The 25,144-nt window shown below is 37.1% G+C and overlaps 3 protein-coding genes across 3 annotated transcripts; 2 read left to right on the top strand and 1 right to left on the bottom strand.

Moving 5' to 3' along the window:
• The first annotated feature begins 943 nt into the window (after positions 1-943).
• LOC121234463 (3-oxoacyl-[acyl-carrier-protein] synthase 3 A, chloroplastic-like) lies at positions 944-7,582 on the top strand. The gene is made up of 8 exons (XM_041130404.1): positions 944-1,467; positions 2,774-2,922; positions 3,757-3,893; positions 4,980-5,085; positions 5,171-5,289; positions 6,062-6,126; positions 6,211-6,433; positions 7,116-7,582. The coding sequence occupies exons 1-8, from the start codon at positions 1,274-1,276 to the stop codon at positions 7,335-7,337; spliced, it is 1,215 nt and encodes a 404-aa protein (XP_040986338.1). The 5' UTR covers positions 944-1,273; the 3' UTR covers positions 7,338-7,582.
• Positions 7,080-9,479, bottom strand: LOC121234462 (probable xyloglucan galactosyltransferase GT19). The gene is given in 3 exon segments (XM_041130403.1): positions 7,080-7,820; positions 7,926-8,476; positions 8,479-9,479. Coding segments are annotated over 3 exon segments (1,371 nt in total). The 5' UTR covers positions 9,287-9,479; the 3' UTR covers positions 7,080-7,808.
• Positions 9,480-19,867: 10,388 nt separating this feature from the next.
• Positions 19,868-21,041, top strand: LOC121268828 (protein INAPERTURATE POLLEN1). The gene has a single exon (XM_041173093.1). The coding sequence runs from the start codon at positions 20,002-20,004 to the stop codon at positions 20,830-20,832; it is 831 nt and encodes a 276-aa protein (XP_041029027.1). The 5' UTR covers positions 19,868-20,001; the 3' UTR covers positions 20,833-21,041.
• The last annotated feature ends 4,103 nt before the right edge of the window (positions 21,042-25,144 follow it).

Below are 25,144 nucleotides of genomic sequence, written 5' to 3'. Positions count from 1 at the left end.
CCAAGTTGGACCAAAACTTGAAGGATGATTCTTTACTCACCGAGTATTGAGTAATCTTAGACGTGCAGGTTTTTTTTTTTTTTTGGTCTCACATATATTTTTTTAATTTTTTTAAACATTTAAAAAAATAGTAAAATTATTAAAAAATATTTTCTTAATCATTAAGTAAATAAATAAATAACATCAACATAGTTGTTGTCACCTATGTGAAACATGAATAGCCGAGTTTCTTGATGGGTGTAAACTTTATCCCTCCTGATTTTGATTCCAACCTTTCATCACTTGGGCTACTAGTATTTTCTCACATTCACTTTCTGCGACTAATTAGCAGTTGTATCTTTAAATTAAGCTATTTAAACATTGGCTACCCTAGTAAGCTCCTCATTATGACCAAACCCAACTTTGCTTGGGATCCTTTTTTCTTTTTCTTTTCTTTTTTTTTTTTGGGGGGGGAGGGGTTGTCATTTTCTCCCACCAGCAACCTACTTTAGCCAACCACATTGTACATTTCTGTTACAACCAAGCACATATATTTATTATCTGCAAAAGGAAGACTTTGTTTATATCAAAATTCACCAAAGTTTTAATAGCTTCTCATATCAACAACAAAAAAAAACCTAATTTTGAAAAAAGATGAGAAAGGTCTATGAGAAAACCCATTTGTAAATTAGCCCAATTTTACTTCTAACGTTGGTGTAAAGATCTTAATCAAGGACTTGGGTAAAAAAAACCTATGATGCTTACTCAAGTGCAACTGCAAGATGAGGATTGAAAGAACAGACCAATAAGAATCCAGAAAAGAATCAAACAAGGGTATGAGAGCAATTTCAGTTAGTAGCACTCTTATTAGGTGGCAAATTTCCTCTACATTTTCCCCAACTCGGATTATGGAAACAAAACCGAAGTATTTGGAATGGCAAAGCACTGGATAGCTGTCTCTACAAGACCTTTTAAATAACAGCTAGCAAGCATAGGAGTTTCCTGACTTGATGGTTGGGTTTGGCAAAATCGCCCATTTAGCTATATCTGCTTCGGACCCTCCGAAGATTAAACTTTAAAAAAAAAAACAAAAGCCTAGGAATAAACACTGTTTTCTGTGTCTGTTCCACACATATTGATCTTTCTTTTCTCTAATGGGCTTGTAGACACTTCTGTCTCTCACGTTCTTCTTCTTCTTCTCTCCCATATAAACTACGCTAAAAGACCATCTCTTCTTTATCTTCCAGTGTATATATCTATATTTTGTTTGTTGGGTTTTGGGTGGTTGGTGTAAATGGCCAATGCATCTGGGTTCTTTACTCCCTCGGTTTCCAGCTGGAGAAGGAGGACTCAACCTCAGATAGGGATTTACCGATCTGGGCTTCTGTCCCCTGATGGATTCTCCAGCAGGGTATCCTGCTCCAGCACCATTCAAGGCCAAGATAAGCTTTCTTCTGGCGCTTCCCCATCTGAATCTCGTGTGTCCAGGTGACTTTGATTTCTGATTTCTTTTGTATTTGGTGATGATCGTTTTTTTTAGTATTTAATGAAATGGGTCTTGAATGCAATTGGGTTAGAAAATACTAGCTGAGTTTCTTAAAAAATATTTGAAGATGGATACGTGGGTTATTATATATGATATCTTTGACTTTCTGCAAGATAATGGATTCGTGATTTTTATTTTCTTATGGGTTTTGCTATTTTCCTCTTTTTAACTTTGTCTGTGATTGCTGTAGTAGAGCTTATAGATGATTTGCTCTTGCATGGGCACTCAAATGTATAAATTCATGGAAGAGAGAATGCACATGATATAATCTATCTAAGGGAATATAGCTTTATTAACTTTTTGATTTGAGATATATATGGGGTGGTGTTTAAAGTGTTAAGTTCGTTCCTTTAATTTACAGGGACTTTTATTTTTAGGAGAACTGAACATAGTTGTTATAAATTAGTTGCTGGGACTTTCATGGGAGTAAAAGCTTTTCTAAATTGTAGTTGAGATTTATGGGTATAAGCTTCCAGGCTTGTCTAATGGCTTAGGCTTTCTACTAAAAGTGGGAGGCATTGGAACAGTCTTTATGAAGGTGATGGAGGAGTTCCAAGATGAAACGAGAGTCATAGAGAAGTGAAGATGTTGCTTCCTTAACATAAAGGTGGTAGACTTCATAGCTATTGCTATTTGACTTGGTTCAACGACACCATATACATCTGCCAGAAATGATATTGGTTAAGTGAAAACCGGAAATGCCTTATCTTTTGAATGGAACTCTTTTTTTTGGCAAGGAGTCTTGTGCCATTAGCTTTGAATGCCGTGAAGATTTTTAATATCATTAACTCCCTCTTTCCTGCATTCTGTATCTTGTTTTATGTGGGATTAGAGGCTCACTTGTGCCTGTCCTTGACTGCTATAGATGGTTTTGTTATACTTTGTTTTATAAGTCCAATGAATTTATCCATTAGGGTGCAGTGTAGTGGCTAAAGGTTGGATTTAGAATGAGCTGCAGGCTCAGACATCCGATCTGATTCCACGCTAGGAGTTTCCCTTTATTAACTGATACACGGTTTTGATGGGTGGGGTTGTGCATCTGGGTTTTACTCTTTAGGGGTGAATTTGAAGGCCCTACCTCGATGAGGTTCCACATTATTAAAAAAAGTCCAGCCAAGTTAGAGTCATCCTCAGTTTGATATCTGAATGGTTCAATGGAAAGAGAATTTTGAATTAGAAATGGCAATGGCAATCTCAGTTATACTAGTTGTTATCCTGATCCCATACTTTGGAAATGAATATTGACAGGTTGGTCAGTAAAGGCTGCAAGTTAGTTGGTTGCGGTTCAGCGGCACCCACCCTGAAGGTTTCAAACGATGATCTTGCAAAAATAGTTGATACTTCTGATGAATGGATATCTGTTCGAACTGGGATTCGTAACCGCCGGGTTCTTTCAGGTCAATTCTTAGTTGCAATACATGATGATGCCATATATTGGATACTTGTGAAGCATCTGTGGTTACTTTGCTTTTGCTAGCCCAGATATAAAATAAAACAGAGGTTGCTTTTCTTGTTTGTACCACAGCCTCTTGATTAAGATGCTCAAACTCTGGAGCCTGGGGAAGGCTGTTCAGCTTAATGAGTCTATCACTTGACTGAGTCTTGCCAGTTGTCTTCTTGTTTTTTCTATACAAGAAGATCATTCAGGCTTTACCAACTTATATCTGAGAGTTCAAGCTTATGGTAGATTTAACCTGGTTGAATTTTGAAGGGTTTTTGAATGCTTGTGCTGGATAACTTAGTGTCTGCTCCTTTTTTTAATCTATGGCACCATTCTTATGAAATGGAAATCTTAGGACATGTTTGGATACTTAAAAATTCTCATTTTTTCTATAAAAATCTTCATTTTTCATCCAAGCATACTTCACTAAAAAGAAAATCATCTCTAAATTTTCTGTCGTTTCTAGCCCTGTTTCTGTGAAAATAAAAAAAACAAAACCAATTTCTCAAAATAGACAACTCACAAATATCTTCCCAAACATATTTTCAGTGCCTCCCATCACTTTCAAATCCAACAATAAAATCACATCTAAAAGATTTTATGTTTTCAAAAATGCTTTCTACAGGCCCAAAAAATTTCACATACACCAATAAAAACATCTCAAAAAAGTTCTCAATGATTACAATAATCTCAAGAATCTTTCACTGCAAAACAAGCCCCAAATGTGTTTACACAATGGCCTTCTGATTATGAAAACTGTGAATTACTTCTTTCACTGCTTCTCTTACAGGCAAGGATAGCTTGACAACTTTAGCGGTAGAGGCCGCAAGGAAAGCTCTTGAGATGGCACAGGTTGAGCCTGATGATGTGGACCTAGTCTTGATGTGCACATCTACCCCAGAAGATCTTTTTGGAAGTGCTCCTCAGGTATAGGGATATGAGATGATATATTCCAAAAATTGGACTAAGTAGAAATAGTGATGATGCTAGTTTTCTTAGTTAAGGTTCAGCAGCATGTATATTTTAGATTATCTGGGGGTGCTTGGTTGTCATTCTCAGAAAAGTTGCCTGGACATGGCTAGCTGGAAAATGGTTTTGTGCTGTGTATGTTTGTTAAGGAACTTTGATCAATCATGAACTTTACTTGTTTATTCCGTGCTTGATTGGGTGCATAAATTTTGGAGAAATGTTTTAGCCACAAAGAGATTTCGCAAAAATAAATTTACAAACTGACGTAGTATGATGTGGTATGTTAGATTGTAAAACTATTTTTATTGTAAATTAGATCTAATGTATTATATGAATCCATGCCAGTTTGTGAATTTACCTTTGTGGGATCTCTTTATGGCTGTAGCACTTCACTAAATTTTGAAGTATAGAAGGTTCTTTCTTAAAATCTTAATTTCCGTTTTCAAATATATCTGCCACACACAAGCATTTATTTGTTTCAGAGAATATCTTTTATCCTATGATTTTGTGTATATTCTTGTTTCAAAAAGGGTACCCTCCATTTTGAACTATCAGAATTACGAGGTCAGTGATGCAAAAAGAAAAGGTTATTCAAGCTGCATATCCATTTCTTGAATTGTGTCGTATAACATACAGTTTCTTATTGAACTTTGATATCACCATCTATTAGCCCAAGAAATTGAAATTGGCTTATTCATCATGGCATGATTTGTTTGAAACCTTGTTGGAAACTTCAAAAAGTGTAATAGGACAATATATTGGGTGTTGATGTTTGATATGTATTTGACAGAACACGTCCTCATGTATTTTCCTATTTGCTGAGTAATAAGCCCTGCCCGCTGGTTTGGTTGGACTCAAATAGATTTTGGGCTTAACTTATATTTTCCCAACTTCTTTTTCCTAGCTTCGCTTCAGTCCATTTTTATTTGAATTTAATTCTAGTCACGAGTCTACTGTCCTTTAACTGCTACCTATTTAGCTGGTATTATAAGCACTCTAAAGACTCTTCTATGCTCCTCCTTGTGGTGGTGGTGCAATTTTCAGATCCAAAAAGCACTTGGCTGCAAAAGAAATCCTTTGGCTTATGATATTACAGCTGCATGTAGCGGATTTGTGTTGGGTCTAGTATCAGCTGCATGTCACATTAGGGGTAAAGGATTTGTCTACTTTTCTGTAAGGGGGTCTCAGTTACTTCTGTGGCTAAAATATCTAACCTCTACCTCTGTAAATTACAGGAGGTGGATTTCAAAACGTTCTGGTGATCGGAGCTGATTCCCTTTCTCGATATGTTGATTGGACGGATAGAGGTACCTGTATTCTCTTTGGAGATGCTGCTGGCGCTGTATTAGTGCAGGTAGTTATTTTTGGTGTTTTGACTTTTATAATGATTTTGTGAACACTTGAATTTTTTTGTAAATCTGCTGTAGAAAAAGACTTATCCTATCTTTTGAATATGTCCCTTCAACTGACAACCTTTAGGAGTTGGCTTCATTATGAGGGAGTCGAATAGAGAACTAATGCAATACTGTAGTTGGCAATACAATGACATTGAGTTTGTCTTTCCATGGCCTTGTCATAATGTATCTGATAATTTGAACACTAGAGAATGGTTTGGCCAATAAGCATCATATTTCTTTCTTAGTTGAGATTTGAGAATGTTAAACTCCTAACCCTTGTTTTATATACTTGTTTCTAGTTTACTTACTTTTGACTTTGACACGAGGACCCAATATCTGAACTATTGTTTCTTGTCATCTGTTCCGAGTGTGAAGGCTATGTGCTGCATGAGACTTGTATGAGGAGATCGTGTCTTCCATATTCCAAAATTGGGAGATCAGAGGGATCAAAATCTCATATCTGTCTTTGTAACATGAGTTTACACTCTTAGAAGCCAAGTGGTTGAAAAGTTACTATTATGAATTCTGACCGCTTAGACATTTGTTTTTCAGCTCTAAGCCCCTGTATCCAATGTGTGACACTAGGTTTGATCTCCCTCATTCTTTTTGTGGGAATGCCAATTCCATTGTTTCTTAAGGATTATAATTACCTGACAACTACTTTTATAACATTTCATGCCTATGGGAAACACATCTTGGCATTTATTTGATATAAAAACTTTTCTGCAGGCCTGCGACAGTGAAGAAGATGGTTTATTTAGTTTTGACCTGCATAGTGATGGTGATGGCCAAAGGCATGTGCTTTCTACTCGTGACTAAACAAACTTTTGACCTCTTCTATTAGGGATGTGACTGAACACTTAGCTCCCTTTATGCAGACATCTGAATGCCACCGTCAAACAGAATGAAATGGATGATGTGGTGGGATCTAATGGTTCAGTGTTAGGCTTCCCTCCAAGGCAATCTTCATATTCCTGTATTCAAATGAATGGCAAAGAGGTCTTTCGCTTTGCCGTACGATGTGTGCCACAGTCAATCGAGTCTGCCCTTGAAAAGGCTGGTCTCCCAAGATCGAGCATTGATTGGTTACTCCTTCATCAGGTATGCTATATATTAACTACAAATTAAACATAACTAATCTGATGCTTAAAATCTAAGATACGCCAGATCACTCACAGTCTACCTAATCTATGAAGAGCTTAGCTCATTAAACAATATCTTCTATCTGCTTTTGGTGTTATTCTATTATGACATGTGATAATTGTTTCATTATCTTTAGCCTTAAAAATAATTTGATGATAGTCCAGGGGAAATATTAAATTTGTAGGTCAAAATCATTGTTGTTCAAGGTTTTGGCACATAATGTTGTTCTCTTGCTGGGACAACCAAAAAGTATGCCTGGACTTGTGCTTTGATATGCTCTTCTGTTGGAAGTCACTTTCCAGGATGAATAACTACTAGGCTTCTTGATGGCAGTATAAAAATCCAAGTCTGGCAACTTGAGTCAAAATCTTTCTTGATTTCACAAGACTCAATACAAGGCGATCATACTTGCTATCCTTTCGAATTGCTTATTCCTATTAACAAGGTGGTCTAAACTAGAAAACAGAGTGATAAAAAAATACCCAACTTTTCACATTTCATTTCAAATGTTTCAAGTTTACCTGAAAAGGTAATTATTTATAGGACTATGAAACATTTCGAAGGTTTTTCATAGCTAAGAGCCCAGACCTTGTACCTGTATTAATGGAGATGAAGTAATGACAAGAGTTTGATAACGCAGGCAAACCAAAGGATCATAGATGCAGTCGCTACACGTCTAGAAGTCCCACCAGAACGGGTGATATCGAATTTGGCAAATTATGGTAACACAAGCGCTGCTTCCATTCCATTAGCATTGGACGAAGCTGTTCGAAGTGGGAAGGTGAAGGCTGGCCATACTATAGCAGCTGCAGGCTTTGGAGCAGGTCTTACTTGGGGTTCTGCTATTGTCAGATGGGGATAAAGCCTCGCCTATCCAGCCAACCATCGTTTACAGCCGAGAGAGGAGATTTTGAGATGAAATGCAGTTCTTCAATTCCATATGTAGTGCAGAGCAGATGTTCGGGAAGCATGCAGGAGAAAAAGAACAGAAAAAGTAGATGAAAAACGGGCATTTTCTCCGTCAGTCCTTTTTGTTGTTCGCTTTTATTACAATTTAAGTTTTGGCATACCTCCCCTCAATAAATTCAATTCTTTTTCTCCGTCCAATGATGTTCTAGTTTCCATTGTTCTTCTGCCTCCCCAGTATCAGCATTAGCACGGTCCTCATTTAAATGAATCAAGAATACATCTTTTCTTGTAATCTTGAATGAGATCTCTCCCAACTGACTCAACAAGAAAGACACCACGAGGCTCAAGTTACCAAAAATTAGGTAAAAGATTTATTACCAAATTGAGATACAAAATACAAATAATCTAATCCTCTGCACTTATGCTATGAACAAGTCTGTGAAGTAGAAAGTAATAAATAAAAGAAGGAAACTCATCAATAATAAACAATAATTACAAAGACAGGAAATAAAAAAAACAGAATCTAAGGAAGTCACTCAACTGCCACCTCTTTAAGCCTAGACTTGATCCTCTGCAGAGTACCTTCGATTGCAATATCAAACGCATCCTTCCTTGTTCTTAAACCCAACGTACTCTCATGTCTTCTGTACACAACTCTCGGCATTAACTCCAACACCTTCTCTCTCATCCTCTTAACTCTAGTTCTAGGTATACCTACCAACACGTCCAAAATCCTCAGTCCCTTAAACACCACCTCCTCTTTTGGTATGTACACCGAGAACTCCCCGTACTCCTCCTCCGGCAAGTGCCACGTATACTGCAACTTCGCCGACGAGTCTTCGAAGAAAACCGGAATGCACCCAGCAAGAATGCTATCAAAAGTGGATCTCCGCGTAGGTGTATCTCCCGGTGGCTGCAAACAAAAGGTCGCTTCCAACATCGGCCTCATGTACCTTATTGGGTCGTGCTCACACGCCCCATTAGAGCAATCCACGACCTCGCACATTTTCTCGTACCCGCTAAGACTTTGAGTCGAATTATCATTCTCACACTCGTTCCTGATGCTCCGCCGGATATTGGGCGTTGCCGAGACCCTCCGCCTCCGGCGAAGAGCATTAGGGTTGACCTTCTCGACCGCCTCGCGCGGCGTATCCAGGACTCCAAGAAAGCGAGGCTCGGCGGGTGAAAAGACGTCGTGTACGGAATCGCTTGCTCCTGCCACGGCCAAGCACTGACCTCCAACGTCAAAGCCGTCACGTTGTAAAACTCGGGGAGTTGGAGAAACGAAGTGCCCCACGTGGGAGGATCGTTGTCCAGAGATTGCGAGAAGTCCCAAGCAGACCGAGCCATGACCAAGAAATGGTCATGACCCTCGTGGCGAGCCCATATGTGGGGGTTATCATCCCGAACGAAACGGAACAACTCGAGGCCGTGTTCGGCGCTGGCATTGACGTCGGGGCCGTAGAGGTAACGGAGGGCGTCGATGCCGGCATAGTAAGGGAGGAAAACGGCGTTGGCGAGGTCGGGATCAGGAGTGAGACAAGGGTACTCGAGCATACGACGGTGGAAGATAAGCTCGAGCATAAAAGTGTCGGTGCGGAACCAGCTGTGGGAACGGGAATGGGTCTTTAGACCGAGGCCATGGTTGGGAAGGTAGGGGCAGAAGTCGAAAAAAAGAGGGTACTGAGAGCAGTTGGATAAGAGATCGTGGTTGAATTGCGAGGGGAGGTGTCTGATGTGGATCCAACGGTTGGTGCAGTCAGTGATGGTATTGGTGGGATCTGGGTCTGGGTCAGAGAGGAAATGTTGCTTGGAAACGGCAGATTGGAGGAGTAAGAGGAAGACGAAGATGGTGGTGGTGGTGGTGGTGGTGCTGAGAATTGTGGGCATGGAGGAGGCCATGGAACGGGCGGACAGGGATTAAAGTCGGGGTGGGGAGATTAGGAGAGATCAGAGGTTATTGCGATGGAACCATTGACGTCTCTGTTTTGTTTTGGTTCTGTTCTTTTCTTTTTTTTCTTTCTTCTCTCTCTGTGTTTGTTTGTTCTTTTTGGGATGTTAATCACATTTTTCACTCTGCCATGAGTGTTTTCATTTTTATTTTGGAATAATTGATTTACATTTGTATTTATGTTACGTTATTATGATGAAAAATTCTATTACGATTTATGGTGAGGAGGTGTTGATAATCAAATATATTTGTATAAATTTTAAATAGACAAGTATCATATAAGTCTTTGTAAAAAAATAATCTCATCTTAAAAAGTGTAAAAAAAATTATTTTTTAGGGCATCCGTATCGGTCTCATCAAAATGAAGGTTTTATCAAAATTTCATAATTTGAGAGTTAAAATGTTGACATCGGATTCGGTATATCATCAAATCTCAAGCTTTGAGCTATAATATTCACTTTTATCTCTATATTTAAAGACTCACTATTTATTTTTTATTCTTATTATTTTATTATAAAATATATTTCTTACATTTCTTATAATTTGTGCAATATAATTCTTTCATCTTTTATTTTGAGTGCCTTTTTAACTAACACTAGAGCATAGTGAGTGTTGATGTATTTTCTAACCATAACAATATAAATAACCATCTAGTTAGTATCAATAATTTCAGTATCAAATTAAATTATTAATAAATAAATAGTTAGTGTAATTGTAAAATATAAAAAAAAAATTAAAATATTATTATTAAAAAATAATATTATATTATTATTTTGATGAATTTAATAGCTAATCCAATGTATAGTTATGGATAAGGAGGTTTTGAATTTATAGAAAATATATACTTTTCAGCAAATTTTGAATATGAATTTGATGAAACCAATGCTAATGCTCTAATTACTAGTGGAATCTACTTTTTTACAAATGATTTGTATAAAATTTGTCTATTAAGACCTTATATTTATGCTTCTAGCATTATTAAAAAAAATGGTGATGTGATGGAGAGGAAAATAGTGTAACTAAGCTCCGGTTTGGACTCGAAACTCATCTCAATTTATCTAATCTCATCATTATAATTTTTTTAAATTCTTACACAAAATATAATAAATAATTCAAAATTTTTAAATTTTAAAATAATAATAATATTAATAAAATAATATTTTAATAATATTTTATTTAACTCATTTAAAACCATCTCAACTCATCTTCTAATTGAAACGAGTAAGTAGACAAGTGGTGGAATCGTGGATTTGACGCGCCATTGTCGGTGAGAGGCTTGTTGGAACCCCGTGGGCCGTGCCCATATAATGCGGCGGCATTTTCTGCCTTTAGTGGTGTCCAACACGGTTACAATGGTGGATTGAGGTGGAGTCTATCCAACCGGGTTAAAATTATAGTGGCTAAAAACTCAAATGAGTTATGTTATTTACCTTTTTGGCATGTAACACAGTATTTATTTATTTTTAGAAATATTTTACCTACAAAATAATTAAATAAAAATAAATTTATAAATAATATAGTTTAATATGATATACTAAATTGTAAAATTAATTATGTTCTACAAATCCACACTAAAATGAACAGTATTGGGCTTCTCCATATTGGGCTTGGGCCCAGAACTATAACTTACACCTCTTTGCTTTTCGTACTTCATATAAAAAAATCCCCAACAGACCTAAACTTACTGGGTCTTGCTATTTGGTATGAGTACTGCTACAGGCAGACACAAGGTCGTGCCTGCGCGCGGATACCACGACATTGCATTTTGCCACGTCAGCAATCATATTTAAAAAAAAAAAAAAAAAAAAGAAGAAGAAGAAGAAGAAGAAGAAGCTGAGAAGGAGAGAACGAGCGGGAGAAACTGAAATTCAAAGAGAGAAGTCGATCCGCACTGCCCAGTTCAGTAGAAAAATATATTTTGCAAACTAGGGAGAAAATAGTAGCCGATCGGCACTGCCCAGTTCAGTAGAAAAGCATATTTTGCAAAGTAGTGAGAAAATAGAAGGAGATCTATGCTGCCCAGTTGTTGCAACCGAACTTGGTAATAATCTTCCTTTCAATTTCAGACTCATTGCATTTTATTATAGTATTTTAGGCTTTCTTTGGTTACCAATTCCTAACACAGACTGCTTTTACTATATATTGCCCAAGGCATCTGAAAAATAAAGATAACGAGGGGTAAAAAAAAAAAAAAGGAAAAAATTAGAGATGTCTAGGCATGTTGTTCAACGTGAGTCTTGGGTCTTGGAAGCAACTTTAAAAACTTGGTTTTGCAGCACGTGTTATGGCCTGCCCCTGGGGGCTGGGAGTTTAAAAACTCTCTGGAAAAATGAATCTTATCCCATGTTTTCTTGCCAAAAACATCAGAGTAACTGTTTATTCAAAATCTATATGCCATTCATAAAACAAAATTAATAGATTTTACTTCCTACAAATAGTAGTCTGCCCTATTAAAAAACTAAAGGTGGAAACTTTAAACTTTGATTATGCAATGAATTCGGCCAGAAGAGTACTGCTATAGGCAGGCTTTTTATTTTGCGGTAAAGAAAACAGCAGCACACCAAATGTTTGCAAAAAGGCCATACACAGAGTACAAGAAATTAATTCACAAAATTGCTTGTCTTTACATATACACGATAGGCCTCTATTTATAGAAGCAGTGAGTAACATTTTTTTCTTAAAAAATCCGTAGTATCTATGGATGTAAGCTTGGCTGGTTTTTAAAAAATGCCCAACTTGATTGTAATATTTTTTCCTCAAAAAATGCCGAGTGAAAAAATGTTGAGTGCCTAACTTGATTGTGTATATATGTTGCTGCAGATTTGTATAAAGATTTATTGTAAAAAGTTACATTCAGTGTTGCTGCAGTATTTACGTAAAAAGTAAGACCCACTTGTAGATATTGTTGAGATAAATGGAGAAAGAGAAAGAAGATGCATCCTGCATAACAGCTCCTATCACCAATCCAGCAACGCAGGTATTGTAAACCTCTTTCAACAGTTGGCGTGTGTTTATTTTATGTGTAGTCATTGTTCATTGGTGTTGATTAACATTATATTGCTATATGTTAGGACATATCAAGACCATTGTATCCAAATTACATGCCAAGTTACTACGGTCTAGTGCCTCATGCGTGGTTACCACCTTTTGTGCCTGCTCCAAGTGCCAGCCCATATCTATGGAGCAACCAGGTAATCGTTGGATGGTAAAGTAGTTCATGGGTTTTATGTTATGAACTTGAATATTTGGTCTAATTATTTATTTCTAATTTTTTTTGGGAGAACTGCAGCAAGACCCATGGAGCTCTACTGTCGCTGCCACGTCAAGTGCCGCCATACCAATGATAGGACCTCTTCCAACTGCCTACCCATATCCATGGAGCAATCAGGTGATAATTTCTTGGAATATTTATTGCAGTTAGTGTGCTTTAATTTTCTGAACTTGAATATTTCGTCTAATTTTTTATGTTTAAATTTTTTATGAAAAACTGCAACAATACCCATGGAACACTACCTCCACTGCCACGTCAAGTATTGCTGCCTTGAGTAGTTCCGTTGCTGTGCCAAGTACTGCTGCCTTGAGTAGTTCCGCTCAGGCGTCAAGTACTGCTACCTTGTATAGTTCCGTCATACCAATGATGGGACCTCCTCCAACTGCTTATGGAGCAACCAAGTGATCATTTTTTAGAGTATTTATTGTAGTTAATGTTAGACTTGAATATTGGACTAACCCGTATTTATGTTTACATTTACTTTTGGAAAACTGTAGCAACACCCATGGATCTCTACTTCCGCTCCCATGTCTAGTTCTGCAAGTAGTGTCAGCTCTAGTGTAGCTGCCAGTTCTAGTGTACAAACAAGCGCTAGTGTCGCTGCTAGCTCTTGTTCGGCGTTACCAACATTTGTTACTCAAACTTCTACCAACCCATATCCATGTGGCAGTGAGGTGATGTCTTGGATTCTTCACATGCACTGTCTTTTCAAATTATCCAGAACATATTTTTTCATATAATACATTTTTCTCTTATTTTACAGAAAAATAAAGTGCAACAAAGTAACTATGTTGAAGAAATTAGTGAGGCCACATTAGACTCGATAGAAGTTGAAGCGCAATCCACTGCTTCTTTGGGTAATACGGTTGATACAAATGAGGCTGGCATTGATGGGGGTGATATCACTTAGGAGCCAAAGCTAGGGATGCGCTTTGAGTCGGAGAATGAGTTGATGAATTACTATAAACATTACGGAAAGTGATGTGGTTTTCTGGTAATGACACAAAGGAGTAAAAGAGAGAAATATGAGACTGTGAAATATGTCACTGTGGGATGTGCTCGGGGTGGGAAGGCACGAAATAGGGCATCAAATGTCTCCAAGTCTCGGCCAACAAGCAAGACAGATTGCAAGGCAAGGATGAATGTCATGTTAAAGGATGAGAAGCTATGTGTCACATCCGTATTTAACACTTACAATCATGGGCTCAGTCCAAAAAAATTCAGGTTTTTCAAATGCAATAGAGAAGTTAATGAGTCTGTTAGGAGAGTGTTGGATACAAATGATGAGGCTGGCATACGGATAAATAAGAGTTTCCATGCTCTTGTCAATGAGGCCGGTGGGTTTGAGAACGTACCATTTGGGGAAAAAGATTGTCGTAACTATATTGACAAGGCACGACACCTGCTCCTTGGTAAAGGTGGTGCTCAAGCGCTGTTTGAGTATTTTAGAAGGATGCAATACAAGAATGATGGCTTTTTCAGTCTCATGAAATTGGACGATGATGATAGACTGAAAAGTGTTTTAGGCGGACGCCCGTAGTAGAGGGGCCTACAACTATTTTAGAGATGTGGTAACATTCGATACCACATACCTGACAAATAGGTATGGAATGCCATTTGCACATTTTGTGGGTGTAAACCATCATGGACAGTCAATCCTTTTAGGTGCAGGCCTTATTTCATTTCAAGTGAGGATACATAATCGTTTGTTTGGTTATTTAAAACTTGGCTTGATTGCATGGATGGAAAAATGCCGAATACTATCATTAAATATCAAGATCGCGCAATGAAAAATGCGATAGATATTGTCTTTCCCAACACGCGGCATAGATATTTCTTGTGGCGCATATTGCGAAAGGTACTTGAGAAGCTTGGTTCCCATGCTCAATACAAATGTGGCCTGAAAAGTAAGTTGCTATCTTGTGTCTATGACTCTCTTACAATCGAGGAGTTTGAGAACTTTTGGAACAGCCTCAATGATACTTTCAATTTACATGAAAATGCATGGTTGCAAAGCTTATATGCGGAAAGAGAGTTTTCGATGCCGGTATATTTAAAGAACTCGTTTTGGGCTAAAATGAGTACAACTCAACGGAGTGAGAGTATGAATGCTTTCTTCGATGGTTACGTGCATGCCAGGACAAACTTTAAAGAGTTTGTTAATCAGTTCGACAATGCATTGAAGAAAAAAATTGAGAATGAAAACCAAGCTGACTTCAATTCATTTAACTTCACCATTCCTTGCATATTACACTTGGCTCTTGAGAAGAAGTTTCAAGATGTATACACAAATGCAAAATTTAAGGAGGTTCAACAAGAGATAATGGGAATGATATATTGTCATTGTCGTTTCGAGAAAATGGATGGAGTAATCACAACTTACTCGGTCGATGATCAAGTAAAGGCTGAAGATTTCATCAAAGAGGTTACGTATACTCTTTACTTTAATGAGGCCGAGTGTGAGGCAAAGTGTGTTTGTGGGTTGTTTGAGATGTGAGGGATAATATGTAGACATATTCTTGTAATCTTTTCAGCTAAGAAAGTCCGTGAGTTGCCAGAAAAGTACATATTAGATTGGTGGAGGAAATACATAAAACGGGCTTATACTATTATTTCGACCAGTTATGACGCTATTGATCAGAGACCCGAAACTGTTAGGTATAAACATATTTTGAGAACTTTCAATGAGGTAATAACAAATGCAGTTTTGTGCGATGGGTATACTGAGCAAATGATTTCAAACTTGTATGCGATAAATGAGGTATGGCGCACATCGATGCCCTCCAACATAGATTCCAATGTTGGAGGAAGTACCGTTAATGCAGTCACGGAAGGAAGTTTCAAAAAGGTGCTAAGTCTCCATGTTGTCAGAGGCAAAGGAAGACCCCCGTGTAAGAGGAGGATGTTGACAATGGAGGAACAAGTGAAGAAAATTAAAACTAAGGCTGCGAATAAAAAAAAGATAAGGGAAAAAGCAGACTGGTGAGAGCATATTTATTGTCATTATTACCTAATGTTCATAGGCGTAGATTTGATAATATACTATTACTTTCACTTACTTGCTTTTCTCTAATTATTTTTTATATTGTCAGAGGCGTAGATTGGATACTGAACTATTGGAAAGCAGTGAAAACCAACTCGGCCTATCGGGAATGAGGATGCAAGAAAATATACAAACTTTCATAATGGTCAATGAAGAAAGTGGACAACATCCAGTGATGGGACACAAGAAAGTGTACAATTACCACTTGAATTCATTTTATTGTATAGTTCGTGATTTTTTATGTGGGTCCTACTTTGTCAGCTATTATGTTCACAGATGCAACTAGGAATGGATGGAACGCAGCCGGAGACGGCAGATGGAACGCAGCCAAGCAGCTTCTTGTAACAAGATTTTAGAGATCCATTATGTTTACTTATATTGTGTGTTGATGGAATTTGGGTTGGATGTGGTTTGTTGGTATGTGTGTGTTAGAGGTGATTTGTAGGAATTTGCGTATTGGTGTTGGTATGTTGGAATATGTTATATATTAGTGGTGAAAGTGTACATTTTGTATATGCGGCTTAGTATTTGAGCCAACGTTTTGCACATTTTGTATCCAAGTACGCTATATATGTAAATTTGAGTTTGTATCCAAATACTCAATTTATGTGGTTTTGATTGAATGTGAATGGCATTAGTTTATGAGTTGAGATTATACTGTGTTTGATATTGCCTCTTATGTCCACGTGGAAAAAAGTAAATCAATAAACCTGTCATTTAGTCCTGTCAAATATTCTAACAAAATGATCAGGCTGGTAAGTTATTTTCACGCATATACATGCTTTTTTAATAAGCAGTGGCATGTTCAGACAAAATAAAGTCTTAGGATTGAAAATTTTATACAAATCAGAATAAAGTCTCAAATACATAATTTTAAAGTCTCGACTTACAAACGCTAAGTTTCTATAAAATATAAATACAAACTCGTCAACGCAGTGAGAGTATCAAATACAAGTAAATAACTATGGCTATTAGCCAAAGTACAAGAAATAGTTTGCGTGCATGCATCATATCGGCTTCTTGACTACGAAACTGGGCTTGATTGATATGGAGTGCCAACTCCCTCTTCTCGAACTCCGCTTCTCTGTTTTTAAGTTCTTCATCTTTCCTTAATACTTATGCTTCTCTCTTTTTAAGTTCTTCTACTTTCCTTAATTCTGCTTCTCTCTTTTTAAGTTCTTCCTCTTTCCTTAATATTTATACTTCTCTCTTTACAAGGGCTTGCTCTTTGTATTCACTACTATCTGACCACTTGAAAAACTTGCACTGTGGTAACTCCTTATTATAAATAAATAATATAGTATGTTTGACGTCAAAATTTTTGAATAAAACATTAATATGAAAACATAAACTTGCAAGTACTATTAATTGCGTCTATCTCTTTGTTGTAGAGTGGACACTCAAAGAATGCTCGTCCCAGATTTCTTCGAGTATTTGATATTCGAAGTACAACTTCATTCCCACAACTGCACATTAGGACGTTACTAAATGTATGATTAAGCAACGATGTTGATGACGACATTCTAAATCTGTCAACGAAATAGAACAGCACCTCCAACAATATAGTCAGTGAGTTTTTGTATATTGTAGTATGCAAACCCTTCCTTTGCAAAATGCGTTAAGAGTTTGTGTTTTGATTTTTTTTTTTACTAGCTAATGGCTTACACATCGCAGCCTGTTCTCCTAATTTAATTACCCAATATGAACTAAAGATGCCAATAAAAACTGGCCAATATAATTGTTAAGCATACAATGAATAGCATGTTTTTTTCACTAGCTAATGGCTTACACATCCCAGCCTTTTCTCCTAGTTTAGTTAGCCAATATGAACTAAAGATGCCAATAAAAACTAGCCAATACAGTTGTTAAGCATACCATGAATAGCATGAAAGACTTATTAACTATCTTCATTAGTTCATTGCGCAGTTTAAGAACAAGAGAAAACTCTGCATTATTTGCAGCACTTGAACTGATTTAAGAACAAGAGAAAACTAATGAAGATAGTTAGTATAATGATTTTATTACTACATCAACCGCGTACTCAATTCAATCGAACTTCAAGTATAATGCTCCTTCTCCATATATTTACAATAACAACCCAACGGCTTCACCATTCAACCCCATCACACAATTGTAAAGTCAACCACATTTTACACTTCACACAATATCCAATATGTAAATGGAATGGTGGCAGACCTTTTCTGGAAGTCTTTTATGGAGTACTACTGCTACAAGAGAACATATATGCATTTTCATTCCATTTCACATCCTAATGCGGGGTTAGATCAACTGTTTAAGGGTCCCAGCTCGCTTTGACAAATCAATACAAGCTACTGATTGAGTACTGTCATTAATTCCTGCTATACATGTGATTAGTGGGGTTTTTACACGTCAATTTCACATCATAAAATGCCAAAAATTCAGCTCGAGCATGAGATTATCATCCCTGCTCATGAAAATGATGCATTAAACCACATACAGAAGGTTCTGAAGGAATCATACAAGTACAGAATCATCAAGTACTCATGCAACTGAAGAAGAGAGAGTGAGATAAGAAGACAAAGGGACGTTTATACACGAGCAGATCAAGTGTAATATGCCTTTACTATCTCAGGCGGATTAAGCAAACAAAAGCTGATATATATAATTGCAAGCTAAACAAATTCACAAACCTCAAATCCAACCATTACATTGCACTCACCAAATTAAGATATTGGATATTATTTTCGACATAATGCCAAATGATAAAAAAAAAATAATAATCAATTTTACTTTAATAAATGAATAGCATGGAATTGAGAGATTCTTAGAAATATAATTGCAAGGTAAACATATTCACAAACCTCAAATCCAACCATTACATTGCACTCACCAAGTTAAGATATTGGATATTATTTTCGACATAATGCCAAATGATAAAAAAAATAAATAATCAATTTTACTCTAATAAATGAATAGCACGGAATTGAGAGATTCTTAGAAATATAATTGCAAGCTAAACAGATTCACAAACCTCAAATCCAACCATTACATTGCACTCACCAAGTTAAGATATTGGATATTATTTTCGACACAATCCCAAATGATAAAAAAAAAAAAAAAAAAAAATCAATTTTACTCTAATAAATGAATAGCACGGAATTGAGAGATTCTTAGAAATATAATTGCAAGCTAAACAGATTCACAAACCTCAAATCCAACCATTACATTGCACTCACCAAGTTAAGATATTGGATATTATTTTCGACATAATGCCAAATGATAAAAAAAAAAAAATAATCAATTTTACTCTAATAAATGAATAGCATGAAATTAAGAGATTCTTAGAAATATAATTGCAAGCTAAACAGATTCACAAACCTCAAATCCAACCATTACATTTCACTCACCAAGTTAAGATATTGGATATTATTTTCGACATAATGCCAAATGATAAAAAAAAAATAATCAATTTTACTCTAATAAATGAATAGCATGAAATTGAGAGATTCTTAGAAATTAATACACGTATATTTGGTTAAATACACGTATATATGATTAGGAAAGTTATCTAGGATGGCGCCGCTTGGTGGATAGATGGAGTGCGAATCTTCCGCGGCGTCGCACAGGTGCGTTAGGGTTAGGTTTAGGTTTGGGAGAGAGATTGGGCAGGGGAGAGATTCCTGAAAGGAGAAACGAAGAAGAAGAAAGGGAAAGAAAAATCGAGAAACGAAGAGGAGCAACAATAAAGAAGATCGATTGAGTACATAGAGAAACGAAGAAGAATTCGAAATCGCCTTGGGGAGACCAGAGAGTTCTTAGGAGGGAGACGAATCGAAGAAGAAGAAAAAAAAAAACGCCGCGTTTTGGTTCCAACAGGCAGTCATATGAGTGTAAACAAAATGCACCGTTTTATTTATTTCAAAATGGTGCATTTTGTTTCCACATAGGATGTCGTCCCCGGGGAGGCCTCAATCGTGACTGCGTTTAGAATTTTCCATTTGATATTGCACTTCTAAAAACTATTAATTCGGTCCATTGATTTTCTATGAAATGTTATCCACCTCTGCATATCGATTTGCAAGTCCTAACTGGAAACCTTCCCTTTCTGACACGTCACAAGTCACACACGACTAGGACCCCCAACTTCCAGCTCCATCAATCTAAGCAAGCATCAACACTGCACAGTCTAATACTGGAGGAGCATGTCAGTCCCCACAACCGTCAGTCTACCACTCTTTTAAACCTTCCCTCCAAGTCCAAAACATTCCCTCTTCCTTTCACTCTTCTCGCCCAAAGAAGAACGAAGCAAGCAAACACCCACCCACCCACCCCACCCAAGATCTCTCTTTTTCTCTCTCTGTATATCCAAGATGTTGAAGGGCCTTTTCACCCGCAAGAAAAGCTCCCGCCCCTTCAAGGACTACTACTCGGATTGGTTCAACATCCTCAAGAACACTCTCCTACCCCTCCTCCGCTGCTCTATCTCCGATCCTTCCCCCACCCTCCTCTCCACCCACGTCGAGATGCTCCACCACCACTTTCAATCCTACTACCACGCCCTCGATCTCGCCTCCTCCCACGATGTTGCTCAGCTCCTCTTCCCCGACTGGCGCAATTCCCTCGAGAAGCCCTTCCTCTGGCTTGGCGACTTCCATCCCTACCTCTTCACTAACCTCATCCGGTCTTTCATTAATGAGACCGATAAATATATTGATGACAAAAACGATGTTTTGATCAACGTGGGTGGAGAGAACTGCGAGTTCTTTGATAAACCGTGGGAAATTGCGATGGCATGGAGGGCCCCGAGTAAAATCTTGATGACCCGGATCGATCAGGTTGAGTGCGGACTGAGGCTGATGGTGCCGGCACTGGCGAACCGGGTGAGGAAAGCGCAGGCGGGCCTCGTGGAACGGATGGTGGAGGATTGGGTCTGGTGTCAAGGGAGAAAGGAGACGGCGAGAACAGTGATTGGTGAGGCAGTGGCGGTGGAGATGGAGGAGATGGTGAGCCTGTTCTTGGACGCGAACAGGCTAAGGAGGAGCGTTCTTGCGGAGATCATCAGCGCTACGAGTGTGTATCAGGCGGCTCTGTTTCTTTTGGGGTTAGCCCAATTCCTTATTGGGTTGAGGGACCCCGCATTGGTTTCCGAATTCGAAAGGTGCAAGACCCCTCTCAACAAACCAAGCCACCCTGCGCTTTGATTTCCTATTAATCTTGTTTTCTTGATCTGAAAAGTGGGTTCTTTTTGAACGTATGGGGGAAGTGGTTTTTGCCTCTTGAACTTTCTTGCATATCTTTGGGGCAGAGTTCTAAATATGGAGCTCTAGGTTAAGTTTTTCTATGTTAGTTCGATTGCGTTTCCTATTGTAAAGCATATACCTTTTCAGTAAATTATGTTGTTTATATGCCACAATTTCTCTAATGATTTCCACTTTTCCCTGGAACTAAAACTTTGGGAGGCCGCCGCCATGTTCTTGATCTGCAGCAGTCGTTACAGTCCTAAAAGAAGGCTTGCTCCAATCATCCTGGGTACAAGTAGTAATTTTCAAAACCTTTCCCTGTATCATTTGATTGAAGGTTTCTGATCCCGTTATTGTATGAAGTTTGCTATTTGGTGCGGAGATTAAATCATTGATGGACATGCCACTGATTTTGTAATTCATATATTGTAATTTTGTATTTTGTAATGTAATGTATAAATAATGAATAATGTAATATGTAGTGGATTGCATTGTGATGCATATGAATTTATGCATTTAGTATTTAGAACACAAATAGTATGCTTTCTAATTTGACTTCATTGTTTTTAATAAAATAAAGGCTTTTATATAAAAAATAATTATGGTTTGAAATTTTTTAAATAAATATAAGCTTTTGCATAAAAAGAATTGTGCTTTCAAACGGATATTTCTTGAAATAACATTAATAAAACATAGGTTTTTACTTGAAAAGAGTTATCGAGTATGAACTTTTTTAGTATGAATCTTTAGTTAAAAACATTAAATATGAACTTTTAGTGTTTAAAAAAAAAAACAAAAAAAAAAAAACCGGGTATAACCCGGAACCCGGGTTTTAAAAATCCAGATTCATCCGGGTTCCGGCCCAGGTCTGAATTGGACTAATTCTGTCCGGGTTCCGGCTCGGGTTTGAAACCCGGGTCCCGGTTTGGGTATATCCGGATTTTTGGATTGGAACCCGGATGAACACCTCTAATCCATGATCTTTTCAAAAGCTTGTTTCAAGGAAAGCAATGTAGCAAATTCAACAGAAAGATGTTGGGTTGTTTGTTTTGCATCAAAACTTCGCCCATTCATGAATATTTTCTACTCTTTTTAGGAGTCCAAAAGCTATTTAATACTTATTAATTGATAGAATGAGTTATGCTAGTTGCAAGTCTGACGTGTCATCACAGCACTTGTTCTTGTTCTGAACCTCAATTAGTTAGAAAAATTAAAAAGTTATATCTTCCACGTCACCGTTGTATCTTTATGTATCAAAATATAAGAGTTTTTCTGATGGAATTATTGGAGACATTCTATCATGAGCAATTGAGCGTGTGCCTTTTGACGAGGGCCTGCGCGAGAGTGGATCGGAAAGGCTTTACATCAAAACCCAACAACTTATATTGGTTACAGGCGGGCCAATTTTGACGATTGGGCTTACACTTTGTTGAAAGTCTGCCTTTTTGGGTAGCTTAATTATATTGCATCTTAAAATCAGAATCAGGATTCGTTTGTTTTCGGAGATGAGATGAGATGAGTTAAGATTAAAGTTAAAAAGTTAAATAAAATATTGTTAGAATATATTTTTTAATATTATTTTTATTTTAAGATTTGAAAAAGTTGAATTGTTTATTTTATTTTGTATTGAAAGTTAAAAAAGTTGTAATAATTAGATAAGATGAGATATTTTTTGAAAGCAAACGAGGCCTTCAAAGATTATTGAAGTTTTCAAGATGTCAACGATTGTTTTCAAATTCAATCAGTAACATCGTTTTCACGTTAATTTATATTTTTTCTTTTATAATATTAATAATTAAATTCAATAAATATTGGCAATAGACCGACCATACCAAAATTCAAGGGCAAACAAATCATATATGTAGGAGAGTAAACTATAACAGAACCACAAGTAAGATTCAATATTTAACGTACATGGTATTTGGGAGGTTTGGACAGTAAAATGAATTAAAATGAGATAAGATGAAAGTTAAATAAAATATTGTTAGATTATTATTTTTTAATAGTATTTTTTTTTTAGAATTTGAAAAAATTGAATTATTTATTATATTTTATTTGAAAATTTGAAAAATTAACTGCTCAAGATATAGATCTTCAATAGCAACCATTGCCAATACTAACCTGGTTGTGATCTTCACCATAGGAGAAAAGATTTCGAAGTAATTAATACCCTTTTTCTGCTGAAAGCCTTTTACAACAAGTTTGGCCTTGTACCTCTTACTGTCATCATGCTTAGTTTTTACCCGGTACACCCACTTGTTCTTTAATGCCTTTTTTCCTGATGAAAGTTCTGTCAACTCTCATGTCTAATTCTCTAACAAGGAATCCATCTCATCCTTCATAGCCAGCTCTCACTTGCTTAAATTTTCATATTGCAAAGTTTTCTCACAGTTCTGCGATTTTTTAACATCTGTTAGCAGAATGTAATTCAAAATAAGTAAGAAATGTTGTGGGGGATGAATAGTCCTAATTGACCTGCGAGCTGTAGCTGCAGGTGTAGACGGTCTCTAGCAACTGATATTTAATTTGTTCCAAGGAACCCGAAGATCGACCTTACATTGACAACCTCAACCAGATTATATATATAGTGCTTCGATGTCTTTAATTTTGTTTGGAAATTTGAGTACTCTGAGACACAAACAATTAAAGCGTAACAATTGCTGCAGAATTATATGGAATGCACAATGAGTAACTATCTGATTCTCAAGTAATTGAGACAACCACCTGTTCCGGTCATTAAGAGAGTTCAGAAGCTGTCTTTTTTCTTTCTTTTAATATGTTATCCTTCGACCAAGATTTATCTTCTTGTCACTCCTGGCTTCATCTGTTCTCTGTCTCTCACTTAAATACAAAGAAACACACTGTTGCATTTTGTTTTCATTTATCAAGAAAGTTCAACTTGTTCTCTGTGTCTTTTTAATATGTTATCCTTAAACCAAATTGCCCATCTGCGCGCCTTCTCCAATCCTATAATCGAGTACTCGAAAAGGTTTAACGAGAACGTTAAATAATATTTCGAGAAACCCTTTATGCAGCGAATGCTGCCGGTTTTAGTCACATGAGCATATGACAAAGTTACAAACTATGAGTGGCAGACACGAAAGGATGGTACTGTTATAGTTGATTGGAATTGGTCGATGGTAAGCAAGCAAGGACCAACCTGTCAAATGTCAATTCTCTGCATATTATCTCTGTAGACTGTTCTCGATTGACACTAAATTCAAGTTTGTAAAATTTGAAGGCTAATTAATTAATTTTTGACTGCATGCATGGGAAAAATGAACTGATCTAGATCTCCAAGAACTTGACGATACAGGTGAATTCCTAGCTATGCTGTAACATGAGTACTAACACTGATTTTCTGGTCGGGACCCCCGGGCCTTCACCACTCTCTTTATGCCTATGTGAAACTTGCTACGGACAGAGAAAGCGGACCACGCATGCCAAATACCCCAGCAACATGAAATATCATGTCATGAAGCAATAAACGAAAATTGCTACAGGGAATTATCGAAATGATGAGGAAATGGACATTGTATCTCACTCGTGTAATTCGGGATAATTGTTTCCATCAACCTCACTTTTATCAAGCTTAGTCATGAATCGCCGAAGATTTTGTGTGTGTGTGTGTGTGTGTGTATATATATGTTTCAATATTTCATCACTTTTTGAGTGCTGCCAGGAAGCTGCAACCTATCATAAGGAAATAATGAGCTTCCTTGTCGTACAAAAAAAGAGATCAGATAAGTTTTCAACCTAGCATTTCTCATCTCCCACTCTTCCATATAACCTCGAGCATGCAACATCAAAGGAACGGCATCTTTTAAATTGGCTTGAATGTCTTATTCACACTTTTTTGCAGTACCTGATTTCCTAGTGCTCTATAATTAGTACTACTGCATCTTTACACGCCGAAGAGTTCCCAGTAAATTGGCTATATTTGGAGTTTTATCTTCAAATGATCTATATGCAGATGAGATCCTAGCTAGCTAGGATTCATAGATTAATGTAAAAGGTACTCATTATTGCATATATGCTTGGCAGGAGGCTACCAAACTTCAATGATTGAGTACTGAACATAGTAACAATACACCAACGTCATTAATAGGATTGCAACCAATAAGGCTGTGTGCACTGTCAGTGTGCATCTCAGAAACTTTTTTCTCCACCGTTCGACGAGAGTGCAATACGTGCTCTGTCGAAATTGTAAAAAGCCTGGACACCGTTTGATGAGAGGATCGATGGTGTTATACATATATATATATATATACAC

Source organism: Juglans microcarpa x Juglans regia, chromosome 6D, assembly GCF_004785595.1.
Source record: "Juglans microcarpa x Juglans regia isolate MS1-56 chromosome 6D, Jm3101_v1.0, whole genome shotgun sequence".
NCBI classification, from domain to species: Eukaryota; Viridiplantae; Streptophyta; class Magnoliopsida; order Fagales; family Juglandaceae; genus Juglans; species Juglans microcarpa x Juglans regia.
Note: the sequence above shows the minus strand (reverse complement) of the source record. Positions and strands in the feature narration are given on the sequence as shown.